Source organism: Haliaeetus albicilla, chromosome 24, assembly GCF_947461875.1.
Source record: "Haliaeetus albicilla chromosome 24, bHalAlb1.1, whole genome shotgun sequence".
Classification (NCBI taxonomy): domain Eukaryota; kingdom Metazoa; phylum Chordata; class Aves; order Accipitriformes; family Accipitridae; genus Haliaeetus; species Haliaeetus albicilla.
Window position 1 is genome coordinate 243094 of NC_091506.1, and position 19805 is coordinate 262898.

At 39.9% G+C, this 19805-nt stretch overlaps 2 protein-coding genes and 1 long non-coding RNA gene across 11 annotated transcripts in view; 2 read left to right on the plus strand and 1 right to left on the minus strand.

Moving 5' to 3' along the window:
- The window catches only part of FGD5 (FYVE, RhoGEF and PH domain containing 5), a 112133-nt gene extending 109682 nt beyond the window's left edge, over positions 1-2451 (plus strand). For all 3 annotated transcript variants that reach the window (XM_069811707.1, XM_069811705.1, XM_069811706.1), the window contains exon 21: positions 344-2451. In XM_069811707.1, the coding sequence (XP_069667808.1) occupies positions 344-380 (37 nt within the window). In that variant the 3' untranslated portion in view covers positions 381-2451. The remainder of the gene's footprint in view (positions 1-343) is intronic.
- A 4557-nt stretch (positions 2452-7008) lies between these two features.
- On the minus strand, positions 7009-11389 carry LOC138690819 (uncharacterized). Its single transcript, XR_011329620.1, has 2 exons — positions 10483-11389; positions 7009-10444 (listed from the first exon to the last, which is right to left on the minus strand). It is a non-coding gene; the product is annotated as an uncharacterized lncRNA (long non-coding RNA).
- A 51-nt stretch (positions 11390-11440) lies between these two features.
- The window catches only part of NR2C2 (nuclear receptor subfamily 2 group C member 2), a 47933-nt gene continuing 39568 nt past the window's right edge, over positions 11441-19805 (plus strand). For 3 of the 7 annotated variants that reach the window (XM_069811710.1, XM_069811716.1, XM_069811717.1), the window contains exons 1-2: positions 11441-11579; positions 14847-14930. In XM_069811710.1, coding sequence (XP_069667811.1) covers positions 14871-14930 — 60 coding nt within the window. In that variant the 5' untranslated portion in view covers positions 11441-11579; positions 14847-14870. Of the gene's footprint in view, positions 11580-11741; positions 11931-14846; positions 14931-16198; positions 16299-19805 lie in introns of those variants that run through there. The other 4 variants (XM_069811712.1, XM_069811711.1, XM_069811713.1 and 1 more) reach the window with 4 other exon arrangements.

Here is a 19805-nt window from a genome sequence, read left to right on the forward strand (position 1 = left end):
CAGCATCTCAAGACACACAGGGAAGTGAGTGAGTGTTTATGGCAAGTTTTGTTGCTTTTAAGCATACTTCAGTGGTTGCATCTTTCCTGTTCTAAGACAGCACTTGTACCATCTTTGAGATTTTACAATAAATTCCCGATAAAGATTGTACTAGAACACAAGAGTCCTAGTACCCAATTCCTTGTTTTAATCACAAAACTATAGTTCCTCATTAGAGCTGGGATGGCAAATACAGTCCTCTTCAGGCTTTACATTCTTAAAATACTTATTTTTCTTAAAACACATATGTTCTTAAAATGCATATAATTTTATATGTACCACTTTTTCTTTCCTGCCTTTTTAGGTGGATTGAAGCCATGGAAGAAGCATCCATATTATAGCAGCTATCACTCAATGGACTTGGAATAAATTCTCAGATTTCTATACATTTCCAGCAACCTTCTTCTGTCTTACAAAACTGAACAGTGTATTTCAGGCAAACTGGCTACATAGACTGGATATGAACTGTTTCCAGATTGCTCTTTTTGCTTCCTTCTTCTTACATCCGCATTTTTGCAAATGGAAACTTCAAAATAGAGAATATTTATGGTGATCTTTATGTCTGTGCAAGTTCAACCTGTACTATAAGATTCTCCTCTGATCCCACAGTAAACTAAGTCTAACATCAAGACAAGAAAATACATGGAAATACTGAGTACAGTAAGTAACAGGCTCTAGAGCCCTGTCATATTTCATTGGGTTGGTTCTGATGTCTACCATGAAGTGAGAAACAATGTAGTAAACAACAAATGCTCATTTAAAGCACTTTATTATTTTTATTGAACTACAGTTTCATTTTTTTATGTTTCTAAGGAGTTCTGTGGCCTGATTTATTACTCATGCATTAATAAGTGCCAGCATGAAATTATGCCCTGCGTATGCTAAATTGCTTCCACAGAAAATGAACAAACACCACATCCAATTTACCTGGTCTACCAAGACTTCACTGGCTATGATCCAAGATAATTACTTACGATCAATTTATAATTTTACACAGATCACTGTAGAATTTATGTTAAAGGGTTTAATTTCATACCACTGCAGTACTTTGAAATGCACTCCAGTAGCTCTACAAATCCAGACGTTGAATTATCACTTCTCCCTAGATACTGCATCAGACTCAAACCCAAAGGTTATTTTTAATTTATTATAAAACTACAGACAGTTTTTATTTAACACTAGTCTACCTAGTAGTGTTAAGATTTTTATCATCTATTTAAATAGTCTATTTTCAAAGCTCCTGTTGTTTCTGCTGTTCTTGTTATGAAAAGTGTCATCAAAAGTTTATTCCATATAACCAGCACACCATTGGAAACATGTTGGTGGGCTCAAATGCACTTGTCTGAACCTGCTCTGCTGGAGTGCTTTGGAACTCCTGAGACTAAATGCATCTTACATCAGACTGCTCTTGTGCACTACATCTCCAGGGCTGGATTCTCAGCAGCCAAGTATCTGTACGACTTCAAAGATGCTGTGCTGCTTTATACCAGCTGAGGATATAGATCTCTGGAGTTTGGGGTTTTGTTGTTTTGGGGTTGTTTGGGGTTTTTTTAGTGTTTTGTTGTTTTTTTGGTTTTTTTTATAAAGAAGGTTGAGAAGTGGTGTTCTAATCATTGCAATAAAATGGTTTTGTGTCCTATATTTGCCATAATATTTGACTGAGGAATAGAATGGCATTTATGATTAAAATATATCTTTGTATAAAAATACATTGTTCAAGAATTTACTTACATTAAAATATATTGGGGGGAGATTTTTATTACTTTCATTTTTCCCTTTCTTCAAGAAACTTAATGGATATCTGAATTTTTGACCCTAACAAACTGTTTAGAAGTGTCTGTATTTTTAAAGGTCTGTAATATGTATCCAAATTATAAAGGTAGTTCAATTTGTCACCTGGAAAAACAAGCTTAAAAAACCCAAATACACACCTACCACTAAATAAAAATATATTTGGTTTGGGGTTTTTTTGATACATCTGAGTCTGATAGTTTCGTAAAGCATAGATTATCATATGCAAACAGAAACCAAGTATGAGAAAAGTAAACCACTTGTATTCTTTAGTTAATGTATGAACACTGATGTTAACTCTCTGTTTCATGTTAGAACCGTGGCCTTGCTACCAATACACTGTAAATGTTTATCCCCCCCCCTTAAAAACATCTTGCACTGACAAAAGAGAGAATGTTGAATACAGTCAGATCTCTAACCATGGTCCCAAACAAAACAAAACTGCACTACAGAACAACAGTATTATGAAGATTTAGGTGCTGACATTTAATGACTATTGTATGAAGTTTTCAGTTATAAGCAGGAAATGAATACATGAAAATATTTTGTTGTAAAAAATAAGATACAGTGCTATTAAACATTGTTTTAAGTAATGTGGAAAAATAAAAGAGCAAGACATAACTGCAGTTCTACAGGCTTTTCCTTTACATTATTTTTACCTTCTTTAATTCTAGCTTTGCAGTTCCAGTTACTGTTAACAGACACTTACCTATTAACCAGTTCTCTGACAAACTAAGGAAGACCATCAAATCAGAAGATGACAGTGGAGGCCTTCTGGTAGAAACAGGATTTATACCTAATTGCTACTATAAAGTGTTTCAGTCCACACTGCATTTACTCCCTGTAAAGCCTGCCTACCAGTCAAACCTACTTCAGGTACAGATATAAATGGTCTCAGTACAGCACAAAGAAAGAGAAAAAAATGAATATGTCCTCAAAATTTCAGTGCAACTGTTAATCTAATTTGAGCAAAGCTAAGCACCAGGGACTGAAATTATCTTCATTTCAGAGTTAATCCAGTAATCAGCTTTTAGAAAATTTTAACATCTTAGAATAGAGGTATAGAGATACTCAGTTTACTATATGCCATTTACTTACAAACAGCTCTTTCTTCCTAAATTGTAGCTAGTATTACTCCAAAACAAAGATTTTGTTCCACACCTACACAAATGTTTCAAAAAAAATTCAGTAATAAGTCACAATGTACTAGCTACTTAGTCAATAGCTCAGATGCAAGCTGCTCTCAGTTGTTTCAGTGTTTTTCTCCTTATTTTCCTACTTGGTTTCCCACAATCCCTTTCAGAGAGACCCAAGTAAAATAAAATCTTTAAAAAAAATTGATCTTTCATAAAAGCTGTTACACAAGTATTCTGAATGTCTTACTTTTCCACAGAATAACAACAAACACCATGAAACCTTTAAAGTGCCCATGAAACAGCACTGTCATTCTTTACCATGCTTTCTTTATATTATTATTACTAAATGACAAGGGTTTTACATTCTTTTGATTAGTTTAATAGCTTTTTTCCCCCCCAAGAGAAGTGTTGCAGCTTGTTTCTAATCTATATGCTTTCGAAAGACATGGAATACACTTTACATAAGCGTGCCCTGATTTTTTTCCATCTTTTTACTTGTAGTATTACATTTTTGTGTCCTTTCCTTGCTCCTCTAAGTTAAAAGAAACTGGATGACATTTTAAACTGCCTAGTAGTTGTCTATATTTTCATTTCACATACCATATGCCATGTTATTAACTGCAGTACTTGCCAGCAGACTAATGTGGTCTTAAAGAAAGCACCACAGGAACTGGAATTACTTTCTGTCCATATTGTCAGTTCTTAGAGAGCAGTCAGGTCCTGCAGTAATAATTGAGTGTGTCATATTGAGAGGTCACTTCAGGTGAATTTTGGGGCAGGGTTAGGATTTTGCACTGCTCTTGGTTTTCACAGTCTTCAATGTATAGCAGCTGCATATTGTTCTTAAAACTGCTTTTTACAAATATTAATGAATAAAAAATAAATTTCCCTATATGAAATTTATTCATTAAAATTAAAAACTCTTTCTAGCTTATTTTCTGCAAAATTTCACTTCAAAGTACAGCTACTACATGATGAACACCAATGATTTCTTGGATCAACAAGTTTTATCTCCTACAGTCAGAAATACAATTCTCACAAGCAGTAGAGAACAAAACAACAAAATAAGTACAACAAGAGTACACAGCCACTAGACTTCACCTGGATCTGAACCATATGCTCTCCCAAACTACACTGAGGTGTCTGGTACATTATACTTTTCCATATTCCTGCATGCCTTCTAGAATTTTTTGCCTTTCTTCTGATCTGTCCAAAAACAACTGCAGAGTGCTGACAGGCCTAACAGAGCTACAGTCAGTGTGGGACTTGACCGCTGAGCAAGATCTCAATATAAATATCCAGTCATTAATACAAAATGATGTAAATCAGAAAAAAAAAAAATATACACACATATAAAGTCTGCTAAATCCATCAGCTTTCACAGCACTTGGTTCAGATTCCTAACGTTCCATTTCAGTGCCCAATGATCTATTTTTCACCACAGTGGCAAGAAAGAGTAATTCTGAAAGCATTTAACCACATTAAAAGAAACCTTAATCCAACTCTGGATTGTCATGAATTTGTATTTTGCCTCAGAAATCTTGAATCTGCTGTGCATATTCATTAGAATGAAACGAATCTTTGCTCTACCACATAATTGCCTTCCTTTGTAGAGATACTTTTTTTTTTTTTTTTTTAAGATGCACCTTTTACTCACTGGAATGGTCCCTACTGCACAAGCAATACTTTTAATTCTGACCACCACCTGAGCATCGTGAGCGCAAGGAATCACTCTTCCCTCTTTCCAGAATAAACCAGCATGTCATCAGCTAAATAACTGCATTTCCAAATAAACCAGTAAAACTGTTCAGAAGTCAGGTTGAAGTGAGATTTTTCTGCAGTTGACAAAGCCTAGAGCAGACAGCGAGCTCACTTTTACTAAGAGACAACTATGGAGAAATGAGGGGAAAAAAGACCCAGAGGATGGAGATCACTAGCTTCCCTCAGCACTGTCCAGCCATGTACCAACCTGAACACAAGGCACAAGGACTCGTACTTCAAAAATCATCTACTAACACTTAAAAAGAGAGATTTAAATTGAATGTGGCATTAACAAGACCAAACTGTTTACACTGTTAAAACCTCAGTCACTCATAACTGTTGACTTCTTCCATGCTAGATATCAGCTTTGCTCTTAAAATTTACCTCGAAAGTTTCTGGAAAATTCCGTGAAAATTTTAAGCACGTGAAATGACAACTTATTTAAAAAAAAAAAAAAAAAAAAAAAAAAAAATCAGAGCTCTACAATAGTGTCAATCCCAAACATTTAAAACACATGAAAAACCTTAAATCCTGCTTGTATTTTGTACTTCTTGGCCTGCCCTAACTTTTGACCCCCTTTTAGTCCATTATGCACTTTTACCACCAATACCATCACCATGACTAGACAGAGGGGTTTTGGCCTATGCCATAGGTAGTCTTACAGCCCACCTTTGCATTGCAATGGTTCTCTCCTTCCACATCTAAAACATCCTTCCCTCCCTGTAACTGTGCACATCTCCCATCTCACCTCTGGTCTATGGTGAATTCAATTTGTTCTCCTGGGCAAGGAGCAACTTCCACAGGGTGTCTTCCCTCCTCTTCTTGAGTGGCAGCTTTGCAGCACATTTTTTCTTCTGAGGCAGCTATCCCACAAAGGGGAAGAGCGAAAAGGTCCTTGTTATCAGCAGGAGAGTTTGAAAAAGACCACCACTAAAATCCTTTCTGAACTATGGCTGGGAGCAGTTGAATGCTTCCTCACAGGAACCGCAGCCCGTGGAGAGGAGCCCACGCTCCTGACAGGAACCGCAGCCCGTGGAGAGGAGCCCACGCTCCTGACAGGAACCGCGGCCCGTGGAGAGGAGCCCACGCTCCTGACAGGAACCGCGGCCCGTGGAGAGGAGCCCACGCTCCTGACAGGAACCGCGGCCCGTGGAGAGGAGCCCACGCTCCTGACAGGAACCGCGGCCCGTGGAGAGGAGCCCACGCTGGAGCAGGGGAAAAGTGTGAGGAAGACGGGGCAGAGAGGAGCTGGTGTGTACCGACTGGAACCCCCCCATCCCCCATGCACCACTCTGAGGGCTGGAGCAGAGGGGGAAGTAGAGGAGTCAAGAGAGAAGGAGTGAAACTGAGCCTGACAGAAAGGTGCAGCAGGGTAAAGTGTTGTTTTAATTTTTGGCTTTCTCACCATCCAAATATCCTAATCTATTTTAACTGGCAATTAGTTAAATTAATTTTCCCCAAGTCAAGTCTGTTTTGCCCATGACAGTAATTGGCAAGTGATCTCTCTGTCTTTATCTTGACCTACAAGCTTTTTCATCCTATTTTCTCCCCCTGTCCTGACAAGGAGGAGGAAATAAGTGGCTGGGTCAGCATCTGGCTGCAATCAAAGGTCAACTCACCAGTAGACAGATTTAATTCTTTTCTTTGCTGCCAGTATAGTTATTAACCTTTACTTGTAGAGTATCTCAGTTCTCTTTATCTTTTTCACCTCCAGCATCTTCTATTGATTTTCTCTCCAGTCATAGCTAAAGCCAAAAAGGACCTATACGAGCAGTTTTTACTAAGGCTCTTTTAGAAGTCAGTGTATATAAATTTAGCAAATTTCAGCATTATCTAATACAATATTGCTTATTAAATAAGTTAGGGGCACACAGTATAGTTCTATATTTCACTGAAGTTATTGCAAGAACCACAGCAAAACTTGTCCCAATCTTGATACAGCTTTCTTCACTGCACTTTTTGTTGCCAACCTTAGTGAGCATGGTGGAGCTGCACAGCAAGCAGGATTGCATGCTGCACCAGAGCTCAGAGTAAAACTGCTGCAAGGCCTTCTCTTGGTGGCAGAAAGAAGGAAGAACAAGGAGACAACTCTTCCTGTCCTCTAAACCTCTCCTCAACTTTCCAAGCAGGAAGCAGAGAGAAGGACAGCAGCAATTCATCTCTGGCTCTAGCATTTTCCATTCTTCCTTTCAGTCAGAGACTTGTTGGTAAGTAGAACAAGAGGAATTTGTGAAAAGGGAATGAAAGAAGATGGACAGCAACTGAAAGAGACACTAAAGAATATATAAACATTTGTTATCTTTAATTTGGTGTATCACACAGAATTTTGGAGTTTTGGTGGTTTTCAGCTATTAACTAACTTTAAATAAGCCCACAGGCAACACATTTGTCTCACTAGAGCACAGGCAGTACGTTTGTGTCAGCTACTTCTAGAGGCATCCCAAAAACCAGCAACAATAATAAGAATAACAGCCTGTCACTATCACAACCAATTACTTGTGAGGTCCAAATTTAACATTTCCAAAATTTCAGTAGTTATGGAAATTAGTACAACACTACACAACAGAACTCAGAATTTGTTCACTATTTTTAAACACAAGAAACAAACTAAATCACACACTCAGAAGTTATGAGATACCAATATTTTTATTTCCATAAAATCATAATACTATGAAAGCATGTAGTTTTAACTTATGATCACCGCTTCTCCCCTCCCTCCCCCCAAATCCTCACAGCTATGAATGTATACCTTGGAACATTTTTGCAAGATAACACTAAGCAATCTTATTTGTTTTATTTTCAAATTACTGTGCAAAACATTCAATACAGTATCTGCAGGCTTTGCTTAATAGGATATACAATTCTCATTACTGCATTTTCATTTCCAGTACCACTCAGATAGAGGAAAAATACACCTCTAAAGCATTTCTGTATATGTTGCTTTCCAGCAATGTCAGTAACTGATTCAGTCATTGGCAACATTCAAAACAATACAGAATTACTGGCAACATTCAAAACTATACAGAATTTTGCTTTTAACAGACTAGACCACTGGTCTAAGTGCAATATCCTACTTCTCAAAGTATCTCAGAGCTTTAACAAAGAAATAGAACATGTATGCTCAAAAGCACAATGATGTAAACAAAAACACCCTTTCTCTTGACCACTAGATCAGTTAGGCTCCAAAGCAAGAAACCTTCAGTGCAACATCCTCCCATAGCAAAATTCTCACAATGCACAAAACTCTGAAAGAGGAAGCCCTGCTGAAGCAGGCTGTACACTCAGGTACACATCCAACAAGGTGAAGAAATAACATGCTTGGAAATTATCATCAGTGCACACCTGCTTTATGGGCATAGCATCCCAGTGATTGCTGGTCCCTTCCATTCTACTCCATTATGCCACAGCAATCCTTTCACAAGTACACATACATTTGGTTGCCAATATATACTGTATTATCAAGAAAATCCTTCAGAAACCAAAAATACCAGTTTATGGAAGCAAGGGTTTTCATTTTTCCCTTGAGCTACCAAAGATTATTAATAGATATTGAAAGGATATTGCAGACCTTTAATTGCGCAGGTTTACCTAAGAATCTTCGACAGGACTTGTGGGGCCTTCAGACATGCATGTTCCTACCTCCAGTCTTTCCTCACACAAATTGCAAACTTACTTTGAGGAGAACTCTGTTCATATAAAAAAACCACAAGGTAGCGACAAGTCAGAGGTACATTATTAAACACAACACTGGGGCAGAACACTTTAAAAGGCCAAGAAATAATAGCAGTAATTACACAGGCAGGAGAAGCAACCTTCCTAGCCAGGCCACCTGGCTAACTGTTGTACAGCAGAAGGGCACAGGGCATACAAGGTTATTGCTGCAGCACCTATGAGCCTCAGTGCAGAATCACATTAGTTTTCAATGCATAAAACCAGAAGAAAGACAACCTATGTCAAAAGAGGTTACGACATGAATAAGTATAGATGGAGGTGAGCAAACCAGTAAATAAGCTGCACTATAGAGTCTATCCCTCTAATTCATCAGTTCTAAGCCAATTGGTAAATTCTCTCATGCACCAAGACCACTGACAAAGCTTTGTCATAATATCTAATGCATCTTTGCCCACAGCAGTTAAAAACAAAGAAAACACCACACCCCCCAAGCACACTCCTCCACACTTCCAAACCTGAAGTAGTGAAAAGGGTTGAGAAGGTTTGTTGTGGGAAAGTGACTTATCTGGTAATCAATTATAGAACAACTACTACAGAAAAGTGAACAAAAGCCAAAACACAAACACCTAGGAAAGCTGTTATTGTGAGTCCTTGAAAAGTCCTGGCATTCCCTATGCATCAACTGAAAAGCTCAAAATTTCAATCCACTCCAAATACTGACAGCCAGAGATCATAAAAGCAGAAAGGAACAGGTTAGCAGTCAAAAGCTACAGAAATGCTGGACCTCTCTGTTAAGAGGTGTGAGCAAGAGAATTTGCTAGTGAGCAGAAGCAAATGAATTTAAAATATATTCTATTATTAAGGAAAAATAACACACTATTTCACTGAAGAGCTCAAAACAGTCATCACTATAAAGATTTCTATACAAAGCAGAAATTTAACTGAAGGCATCCTAGTCTACTTCCTCTCCATTCCATATATTTTGATGTTCCTGCTCATAAAGATAACTCTAAAAATCAAAAGCATATTTATTCATGGTGGGATTCTCCTCTAGCTTACTCAGCAAGTGACTATCACCGAAGAGTGCACAACTAAACATAACCATTGGCAAGAAATACTAGGCCTTGTCAGAGAATTTTCTCACCATAAGATTGAAATACTTTTCTACCCAACCATGAACACAGCTGGTGTGAAAAAATAATTAAAAGATAAAAAATTGACTAATATTCTGATGAAAACATTTTAGGATAGCAAATAAAGGACAAAACTAAAGATTCAGTTTAAATTTGCTTACAGCAGTGATCCAACAGATGCACATCTCACAGTTTAAAGCCAGACTAATAGCATTTATTCCCTTAAGTGTACTTCACTTTAAAAAACTTGGGCTTTCTTGCCAAATCCTCTATTTAAAAAACACGCAGTGCTCATAGATGCTGCTCCATCAAGTCATCATACTTGATTTATAACAAGGGAAACATATTCCTACCCTAACATCTAACCTACTTCTACAGTAAGGCTATTATGAGAATTTTGAAAATCCTGAAAGGTATCTGTTACAAAAATGTATTTACATTTTAGTAGTATGTTTTATGAAGTAAAAAAAACAAAACCAAAAAAACCCACACCAAAACTATCTGCTTTTGAAGGTATGTGCATGTCCATATTTTGAGAATTTTAAAATTCATCATATATTTAACATTACAGTAGTGAACAAACACCCAAGACATTTTTTGAAACATTTTCATTTGTGTTGCAAACACATCTGTACATCATGTGCTTTAATATTATTAACTGCAGTTTTGTGACAGTAAGGCTGTAATTCATAGACATAGCTCTTAATTTCTCATGTCTTGCCACAAATAGCCAGTTTTAACAAAAAAAAAAAAACAACCCCAAAAAATCAGGGTGCTGACTGTGAACCTCTCAGACAACAGCACCTCCTGTTTAAGTGATTATTGTCTTCAGCTGCTCTCTCTTCCATACATTTCCTTTCAGGAGCTACTATCACTTCATATCTTCCAGTTTTACTGTTCAACTGACCACTCCTCAAGTTAGCTTCTGTCCAGACTTAAGAGAAACTTACTGGAAGTAAGTATTAAGACCATTTTGATAGGGGTGGTTAAGAAATGGCTACACACAGTTACAACAGTGAATCAGGGTCACCAGTCAATGTATGCTACCCTCAGAAAGCAATGACAAGCACTGAAAGGTGGCAAGCTCTTAAACCACCTTGGCTGCACCCAAACCTGGCTCATGCCTACAATAGCCCCTTCAGAGGCAGAACATGCCTCACTTACAGCCAGCTCTGCCGGGAGAGCCCTAATCAGTGACACCAACTTTACAAAATTAAGGAAGAACTCAGGACTGTCTGGCAGTGGCCTTTGTGAAAGCCGCCATAAACTGCAAGCCTACCTTTGACCCTGCATCTTTAGTAGGAACCCAGATAGACACGGAACATCAGCACCCACCTGTGCACATAACAACCACCTCCAACCAATTAATTCAGGCTGCAGAGGAGCCTCGCGAGCGAGGGCTATCAGGGGCTGCCTGTGGAGAGGGGCAGCATCTTCCCCCCACGGCTTCGCAAGGGGGAGCCTGGGCAAGGGCTGGGCTCCTCCGGGCTCAGGTGCCTGCCCAGCGCCCCCTCCCGCCGGGGCGCAACGACAGCCCCGCACAGGCCTCCGGGCCCGGGGCCGCCTCCTACGTGCGCAGGGGACACCGCCGCTGCGGGCGCAGCCGGAGGGAGCGGGCCGGCGGCGCGCGCTGCCCGCCCGAGCGTCGGCACGGAGGCTCGGAGCGGCTCAGGTAGCCCCTCCCCCGCCGCCGTCCCCAGCCCCGCCCCGCGAGGGGGATGGAGGGGGCCGCGGCCGGCCTGGTGCTGGGAAGAGGAAGCGGGGAGACGCTCTCGGGCGGCAGCAGCGGCGGGCGGGGTCACGAACTCTGACCTTTCACAGGGGCACGGCACACAAAACAAAACACCACCCCCCCCCCCCCCCCCCGCGCGGCCCCGTAATACAGACCCGGCCCCCCCCCTTCCCCTCCGCGGACCCCGTTACCCCCTCACCGCCGCCGCCCTCACGGGGGGAGGGAGGGCCGCCGCTGGGCACCGTCACCCAACACCAGCCCGCCTGGGCCCGGGTCAGGGTCACCGCCAGGGCACGTTTGGCGCCAATTCCTGAGGTAAAAATCGTTTTTTAAAATTGAGGCGGCCCGGGTGGGTTTCTTTCTTTGGGGACAGGAAGAGGGAGGGGGCGCGGGGAGGTGGCATCGGGGCCCTGTTCGGGACACCCCCGCGAGCGGCAAAGGGGAGGGGTAACGCTCGGTTTAAGGGGAGGGGGGATTTTAAGGCTCCGGTATTTTGCTGGTAAGCGAGAGCCGGCCGTGCTGTAGGCTGGCCTACAGCTCCTGGAGAGAGAGAGGAAGAGAGAGAGGACCATTGTGAGGTGCTGGGTCGATCCGGTGCGGGAGTCCCGTTGCGGAGCCGCTGGGCTGGAATGTGGGCCGCCTGAGGTCGGAGCCGGTCCGGTCTCGGTGAGAGCAGTCTGCTGTCCGGGGGGTCGCAGGGGCGATGGTCGCGGCGATGACGAGCTCGGGACACGGACACAGAGAGAGAAGATGGAGTCTGAGCGGGCGGAGGCGGCGGCTTGAACCCGACCCTTTTACCTTTGCCACCGGGAGGGCGGAGGGGAGGGGGCGGCGGGTACTTTGCATACGGGGCTGAGACCGCCGCCATCTTACCGGCCGCTTCCCTACTGCTATGCCCGGGCCCCTCATAGCCTGACATAAGGATATACCGGAGGGGAGGGGGAGGGGGGCCTAATGGCGGCGGCAGCAGCCCCGCCTGGGACTTGGCCGCCAGCCAGCGCCGCCATCTTGTGCTTAGTCGCGTCCCTCGGGTGTTTTCCCTCTTACTCGAGAGGTGGGGCCACCGGCCTTACGGGCGGTTCCCTCAACCAATCGGTGGCGTGTGTGGGAGTGCTGCGTCTGCCATGACGTCATTGGCTGAAACGAGAGGCGGGAGGGAGGGGTGTGTTTCATGGCGCGCGGGGCGGTAGCTGCCGCAAGATGCACCAGTAGCGGGCTGGGCGGGGGGTCTTGCGTGTCGGTGGGCCGCGAGGGCGCCGCAGCCAATGGGGGCAGGCGGCGAGCGCGGCGGGAAAGAGGCTGCCCTCAGACACGACTCGAGCCAGGCGGCGCGGGTTACAGCGGGTCTGAGGTGTAGGGGCTGCTCCTGGCCGGGGCTCGGACCTCGTTATTTTCTGTCGTATGCTGCAAGGATTCCTACCGGCTTCTTGCCACAGTGACAGTGCAACAGGGGTTCCCGGCAGAGCCTAACCTGCGAGCCCCGCCTTTCCTGTCTCCCCCAGACTCCTGCTGAGGAGAAGGGTGCTGGCCTGCCGCTTGATATAGCCGAATCAAGCACGCAGTGTGAAGAACACTGTTTCCTTAAGACAAAGGAACAAATTTCAATAAGCTTGAATTCGGCCTTTTGCCATGTCATCCTAGTAGGGCCATACCCATAGAGTATCTCAAATGGAGTGTATGACTTTCTTCTGAGATTTCACTGCAACTTAGGGAGAGAGGATGGGTTTATGCCGTATTTTGGACAGCAGCACGTCTATGTGCACTGCGTTGGCTGCCACCCTATTGCGTGGGAAATATTTTCCTGGTGCTCCAGGTGCCTCCTTGCAGTTTTTAAGTTCCATCTTTTTTGTTGGTTTGTTTGGGGGATTTTTTTTTTTTTCTTATGAACTTTGCTGCTCAAGGGTTTTGCTAGGAAGCTGGTTTTGCCTTGTGTCACATTCTGTGAGTCAGCATCATTACCAAGCTTACTTGGCGTGGCTGTATATGGTCTCTGGGCTTCTGGTTGGATTTGATCAGCTAGCCTCAGCTTATTGCTGTTTTGGGAAGATGGAAAGTACAAAAAACCTTGGTGGATAACAACACCAACAGCAAATCTCTCAGAGCTGTACCACAGCAAAGACTGCATTGGGTCTTAGAAGGGTATTCTTATGAACAAAATACCTCATCTTCAGGGCTTCCTTCATCTTAAAGCACTGAGAAAACTGCATGTTATGAGCATATGGTTATCTTCCTTGCTGAACATAAAAAATGAATTTAAAATAAGCGAAAACACTGAAAAGGAATTACTGAACAAATGAGAAACCATCCACAAGCTGCAACATTAAATGGGTCTGGTGGAAATAGTTCATAAGCTTACTGTGCAAGTTGAACACTCGAATAAAAATTACAAGCTGTATGAGGAACTAGCATAAATATGATTTCCATAGGGAATGTCTCAACTTTGATTATGCATTGTTACAAATAGTCTTCCATTGACATATGCAAAATAGTTTTCACATTTAATTTACCACAATATGATTTACTCTTTTTAGCTTAATGAATTTTGACATTTTCAACAATGTTAGCTTTGTAGAAGTTGCATTTGAATGGGGAGGTTGGTGCTAGAGACATGCATGCATATTTCTGTTACATGTATTGCTATTGTTCATAGTATTTTTTAATTTTATGTTAAATGATTGCTTTGGAAATACCAACAGAAGGTTTTCAATAAAACATCAATTGAGCCAGCATTCAGGAATGCCTTTTCATTACCTGTACCTGGGTCAGAATCTGAACTCTGGCTCTGTAATGAGCAAGTCACAATTAAAAACTGAATGCATGAATTTGAAATCTTAATTAAATTTACCCTTGGAGAAACACAGCCCTAATAATGATCATTAAAAATATATTGGAAGTGTGGGGTTTTTTTCTTGTCTCCTCCTTTTTCTCTTTGCTTTGTCTTTTTCTTTTTTTTTTTTTTAAACCCTGAAGAGCATTAAGTTGAAGGTACAGACACTCACAAAGGGATAAAACAATTCTGCAGTATTTTCTCCTCAGAGTGGTAATGCTACCACATTATAATAAAAAAGTAGTTTAGGTAATAGAAAATACATTTTAGATGTGACAGTTTATTTCCCTTATTGTGCAAGATTATCGTAAGAATATGGATGAACATGGCAGTTTGACATAATGACTCAATAAAAATTTGCTCAAAACGGTATTCTTAGATTGCTGTTTCCTTGTTCAGCATGTAGTGTAGAACCAATTTATCTGTAAGTTTTCTCTTCCCTTGAGTTGAGGAAAGTGCCTTAGAGATCTGTGAATTCCACAAACTGCTTTAGAGGCTTTATAAAGTAAAAGAATAACTGTGCCTCAGCTTTTTTAACAGTATGGTTCCAGTATGCATGTACTGTACATATATGTGTGTGTGTATATATATATGTGCGCACACACATACACGCACCCGTGGCATATTTTCTTATTTTTGAGAAATGTCAAACAGTATTGTAAATTATCAAAAAGTCATATCAGAGCTTTCTTTAATAATAAGGAAAAAAAATAACTTTTGTGCCTGATGGACGTTGCTGGCATCTTTTCAAACAGGTTCTCTAATGATCTTGTTTCACCATGGCAACCAACATGGAGGTGCTGGCTCAGCAAGTAGTGGAGACTCAGCAGGTGGCTGAGGTGAGTGACAGATGATATCGCAACAGTTGGTATATGAGATTTTGAAATGAAAAACATATTAGGGAATCCTTGCTGTTTACAATTAAGCATAAATGGGACAGAAAGTCTTTATAGAACAGTATTGTTTTACACTTGGGGACAAACAAGAAACCAGTGCAACCCATATGTGGTTTGTTTACCTTCATTCTGGTGGCCCCCATATTAGGAATGCAAGTAGGAAATTCAACATGAACTATAGAGAAACTTGGCTGTATTATGGATTGTTTAAAAAATTAATACAACAAAATTTCTGGTCATTTGATCATTAGCTTGGCCATTTTGGACATGAAAGGTTTCTGCTTATCTCTTGAGTTGTCATCTAAGTCCAGAACAGTGTTTGAAGTTACCTGTTTTACTTATGCACTATATTGAATTTACAGTAGCGTGATTAATTTAATCAGGCTTTATGTTTTCTGCTGACACGTATGAGAAAAAGAGCACAAAATCTACTTAAAGTGATGTCTTGTCTTGATGTATATTCACTGAAGCTTGGATGCTCAACAGCTAAAATGTCTAAAGCAGCTCGTAAACACTGAAGCTACATGTGACAATGGCCTTGGAAATAACCTATTTATTTCCTTCCATATGCAAACGTCAGTCAAAAAATAGACTAGAATTTTTGTATGGTTAAAATAATTTGGTTTAATGTCCTTCAGATTTACTATGATTTATCATATGATTACATAATTAAGGGATTTCATAAATAACAAAGGGCAAGTAGGCCAAGAGATGTCTCTAGACAAGGCCACTTTTCAGACATTAGTTGGGGGGGGGGGTGAACTATTGAACTAAGATTACACCTGGATATTAAAAAATATTTTTAGTTCAAGAAGAAGCTCTATATATGAAGGAAGTATATGCGTCATTGTGTCTTCAGAAATGCATTCGAGATTCCCTACTTAGAGCAATTTTTTTCTAAAAAATTTTGGTTCTTTTTAAATAGTGTGGAAAATGGCCTACTGAGTATCCTGGAAATAACATCTAAAGAGTAGTTTCAAAAAACTCTAAAATTTCACACTGAAAACCACAAGTGATTTTTCACTCTAGTTTGCTATACCAGGTATCAAATTTGTCAAGCTGCATTTTTTTAAAAACACTTCCAAACAAACCTGGAAATAAAAACCTGTAATGGAAATACTGGCAAACCTTATACTATTTTGGTAGAACTTGAGTGCTATAATCACATCTAAGGCACATAAAATATGTGACATTTGTAATTCCTCGTGCAGGAAATGCACCGTGGTAACATAGTGTGATGGTTGTATCTTGCCACTGGAGAGATCGCTCCATCTCAAGAGTGTATGAAGCTCTGTGATTTCTTCCTGGCCGGTGGGTAAATAGAGGGCTTCATCTCTTTATAGTATTCAACTCCTCCTTAAATTATATGCCTGTCCACTGCATAACACCATGAAAGCTTTGTTCATGGAAAAACAGTTATAAGCAGCATTATCTTATTAAGAATTAATTAATGCTATTACCATGTTAATGCTGAACCATTTCTTTATGAATGGCTGACTGCCTGCTATTTGTGTGTTCAGTCAGATACAGTTTTTAATACAGGTAAACACATTACTAGTTTTCTTGAAGTATGCTAAAATTCTGTATTTGTACTTACTGTTTCTCAAAGAAAATGTAGCATATTACTTGGCACTGGCCTTAAAAATGAGAGGCTTTTTTCAGAATATCGTATTTTTCATCGATGAAAGTTAAATGGAAGGAGAGAAAGAGTCACTAATCATGCACTAAATTTTAGGTTATGAATGATGAGAGACAAGTTGCAAACAGGATAACTTAATGCAAATAGTGGCAGGTTTAGCTATATCTGTATCATTTTTTCGACATAATTGCTGCATAAGTAGTGCATGGGTTTATTGAGAACTGTGATGCCAAGCACAAAATCAGACTGTCATGCAAGTAGGCCATATGTTGTTTTTGTTTTCCATGAAACTGTGAATGTATTACAGAAGTTACTGAGCGTACTCCAGTATTGCCTGTATTTTTGTACTTACTCTATTTTTAGGACTTCGTAAAATTGTCCTTGTAATGGTTTCAAATGGTTTCACTGCTGTTGCTTGCTTCTGCTTTATAGCAGTGTTGCTTGTTGCATTTTTCCAACTGTGTATTTCTGAACGGATTGGGTGAGAGAGAGAGTTCCATTTTTAGTGTCTGCAGTTGCCTTTACTTACAGTTCATGAGGTTGGAGAACAGAGAGCAGCTAGGGGATTCAGAGGAAATTTCAGCAATCTTCCTCACCCTGAGTAGCTTTTGAAAAGCACAAAAAATACTTTAGCCTCAATACAAAAATAAGTAACGCAGCTTTTCTCAAGTATTTATTTAGTAGTGTCACTGTGCCATATATCGGTGGCCCAGGTTCAGTCCCAGCACCAACTTAGATTTGATTTGCATATCGTGTAAGAAAAATGTATTTGGTTATGAAGTGGTGATGTATTCCCTGTGCAGCGCCTTAGTTTTTAATGCAAAGTTTTTAAACAGAACTGTCACTGTGGGGAGGAATAAGGGCTATTTCCTCTTTCCAACATCAGCTCCGATGTGACCAGGAAGAGCTTTAAGTAGTTGCTAAAACTGTCCCCTTCCGGCTCTATGACAGCCACAAACTATTCCCAGTGTATCCTTTTTCTCTGTTAGAGGCTATAGGGAGAGAGTCACAGATGACTCTATTGAGCCCTGTGCTTACCAGGATCTTGTTTACGCCAGTTGCATTGCTGGAGCATTTCAGCTGCTTTCAGTTCCCTCAGTGCCCTGATAAGAACCTATCAAAACCTTGAGCCTTTCTGAAAGTGTGTTTTGCCATGGGACTGAAAAAATACTGGGTATCTTTGTCCCATAAAGTATTTTCTCGACCCTCTTCAGATCTCTCTCACACATTACATCATAAGTCATTCGGCAATTTAGGTTTATGTCCAGATGATGCACAGTGTGCTGAAAAAAGAGAGTAGAAACACTGCTGTTCTGATGGAGTAAGTTTTTGCTTTGTTGTAAGAATTAATGAAGTGTAAAATAAGGCCATTTATGTTTAATATTTTATTATTATCATTGGCCATTTTCTCATTTTTGGATGAATTTTCAAGGTGGACTTTTGATGCTGAATCTTCTCAAACCATTTTTAGTTCAAATACAGCTTTTCTCAAGTTACTGTTAATTGCATAAGACCTAGACATACCATGAGCCTGAGAGGTATCTCATGCGAAGTGCATAATTGGAATAATGAGATCCTACATGGCTTATGCAGTTTAGCAGCCTCTGAATTCATTCAAGCATTCAGGAATGCTACCAGATGTGGCATAGCTGCTGGTGTAATATAGGTATTGGGGTGTTATGTAAGACACAGTCTTGACATTTTTTAGGATGCAGATATGCCAAGAATTGCAGATTCTTCCATGACTGTTGCCTTCATATGTCTCATACAAGATCTTGCACCAACATCCTGTTAGGGCTGTTAAACTACACATGAGTTCTTCCATGGTGGATCTTAATTTTATCTGCCATTCTACAAAGGGCCCAAGTGGTCAGGACAGTTAATTCCAAAGAGTATCACTGAAACTTTTTTTAGATATATCTTGCATCTGTGAAAGAAATATATTTGGACATTTCCAGGCAATATGTACATTTTTCGTAAAAGCCTATTATTAATTTAATAGATAAAAAAGTTCATTAGGAAAAATATCTAGAGAAAAAGAAGTCTTTCCAATTTGATTTGAGATGTAGTGGTTTTTATGGTGTAAAACTTAGTACCGTATTTTTCATTTAAATTCTTTAACTGTTATGTCAGAGAAAACTTGTAAAAAATAGTTTATGTTTCTGGGTGCAGTTGAACATATTTGGTCTGTGATTGCTTAATTATGCCTTGCTTTAATTTCTATTCTCTTTTGTATAATATTAATAATATCTCTCAAATCGGTTTACTCTTAGTGAGAACTGACCAATGTATTCAAGCAATACAATTACTTTGGCTTTTAGTGGTGTGAATATAGGAAATGTTCTTCTACTTAAGTTAGAGAAGCTTAGAGGCTTTAAAAATTCCTCCACTATGTGGCCAATTTACTATTCTTTCAATATATTTCTCAAATACTGCTTTCATAATCAATATGGTAGCAGGGAAACAAGATATAGAAAGTATTGAAAATTTGGTTAGTAAGTACAGAAATTTATTCGATATATGCATATGTACATACAAACACACCTACACACATAGACGTATATGTACACCGTGGGCAAGTCAGTTTAGTAAATTAGTATGCAACTTGACTATATGGCTATGAAGAAACCTTATTTATTTCAAAGGACAGAAATAATGAAATGTCTAGAGAAGCTTAGCTTCAAACTACTGATTTTATATATACATATATATATTTTATATATACTTATATCAGAAATTTAATATAATATGATTGCAACTAACATGTAGAATTAAAGTGGACTGCTTTACTGAAAAAAATTAGGAAAAATAAGTATTTTTCGTATACACATTTTTATGTATATAAAATGATAAAATGATGAATAAAAGAAACAGAAGAAGCCAAGTTTAATTTTGCGAGCCTTCAAAATGCACCTAATTGCCAAATACTTGGTTTTAGTTTAGTACTGAAAAAGGCAAGACAGTAGTAGATACATATGCTTCTTAGTGTATTTTTATATTTCTTGAGCTTTGTGCAGATTGTCTGTGTCATTTAATGCAAATCATTATTAATTAATTTATATCCACTTCAGCATATGAAATTATTGCTAGTGATACTTGTTGGTTTGAGAGCCCAGGTGAATGCAGTCCTCTGCTGATTGGTCCAAAGCAGACAGTTCTCCATGCTATGCCACTTGTCT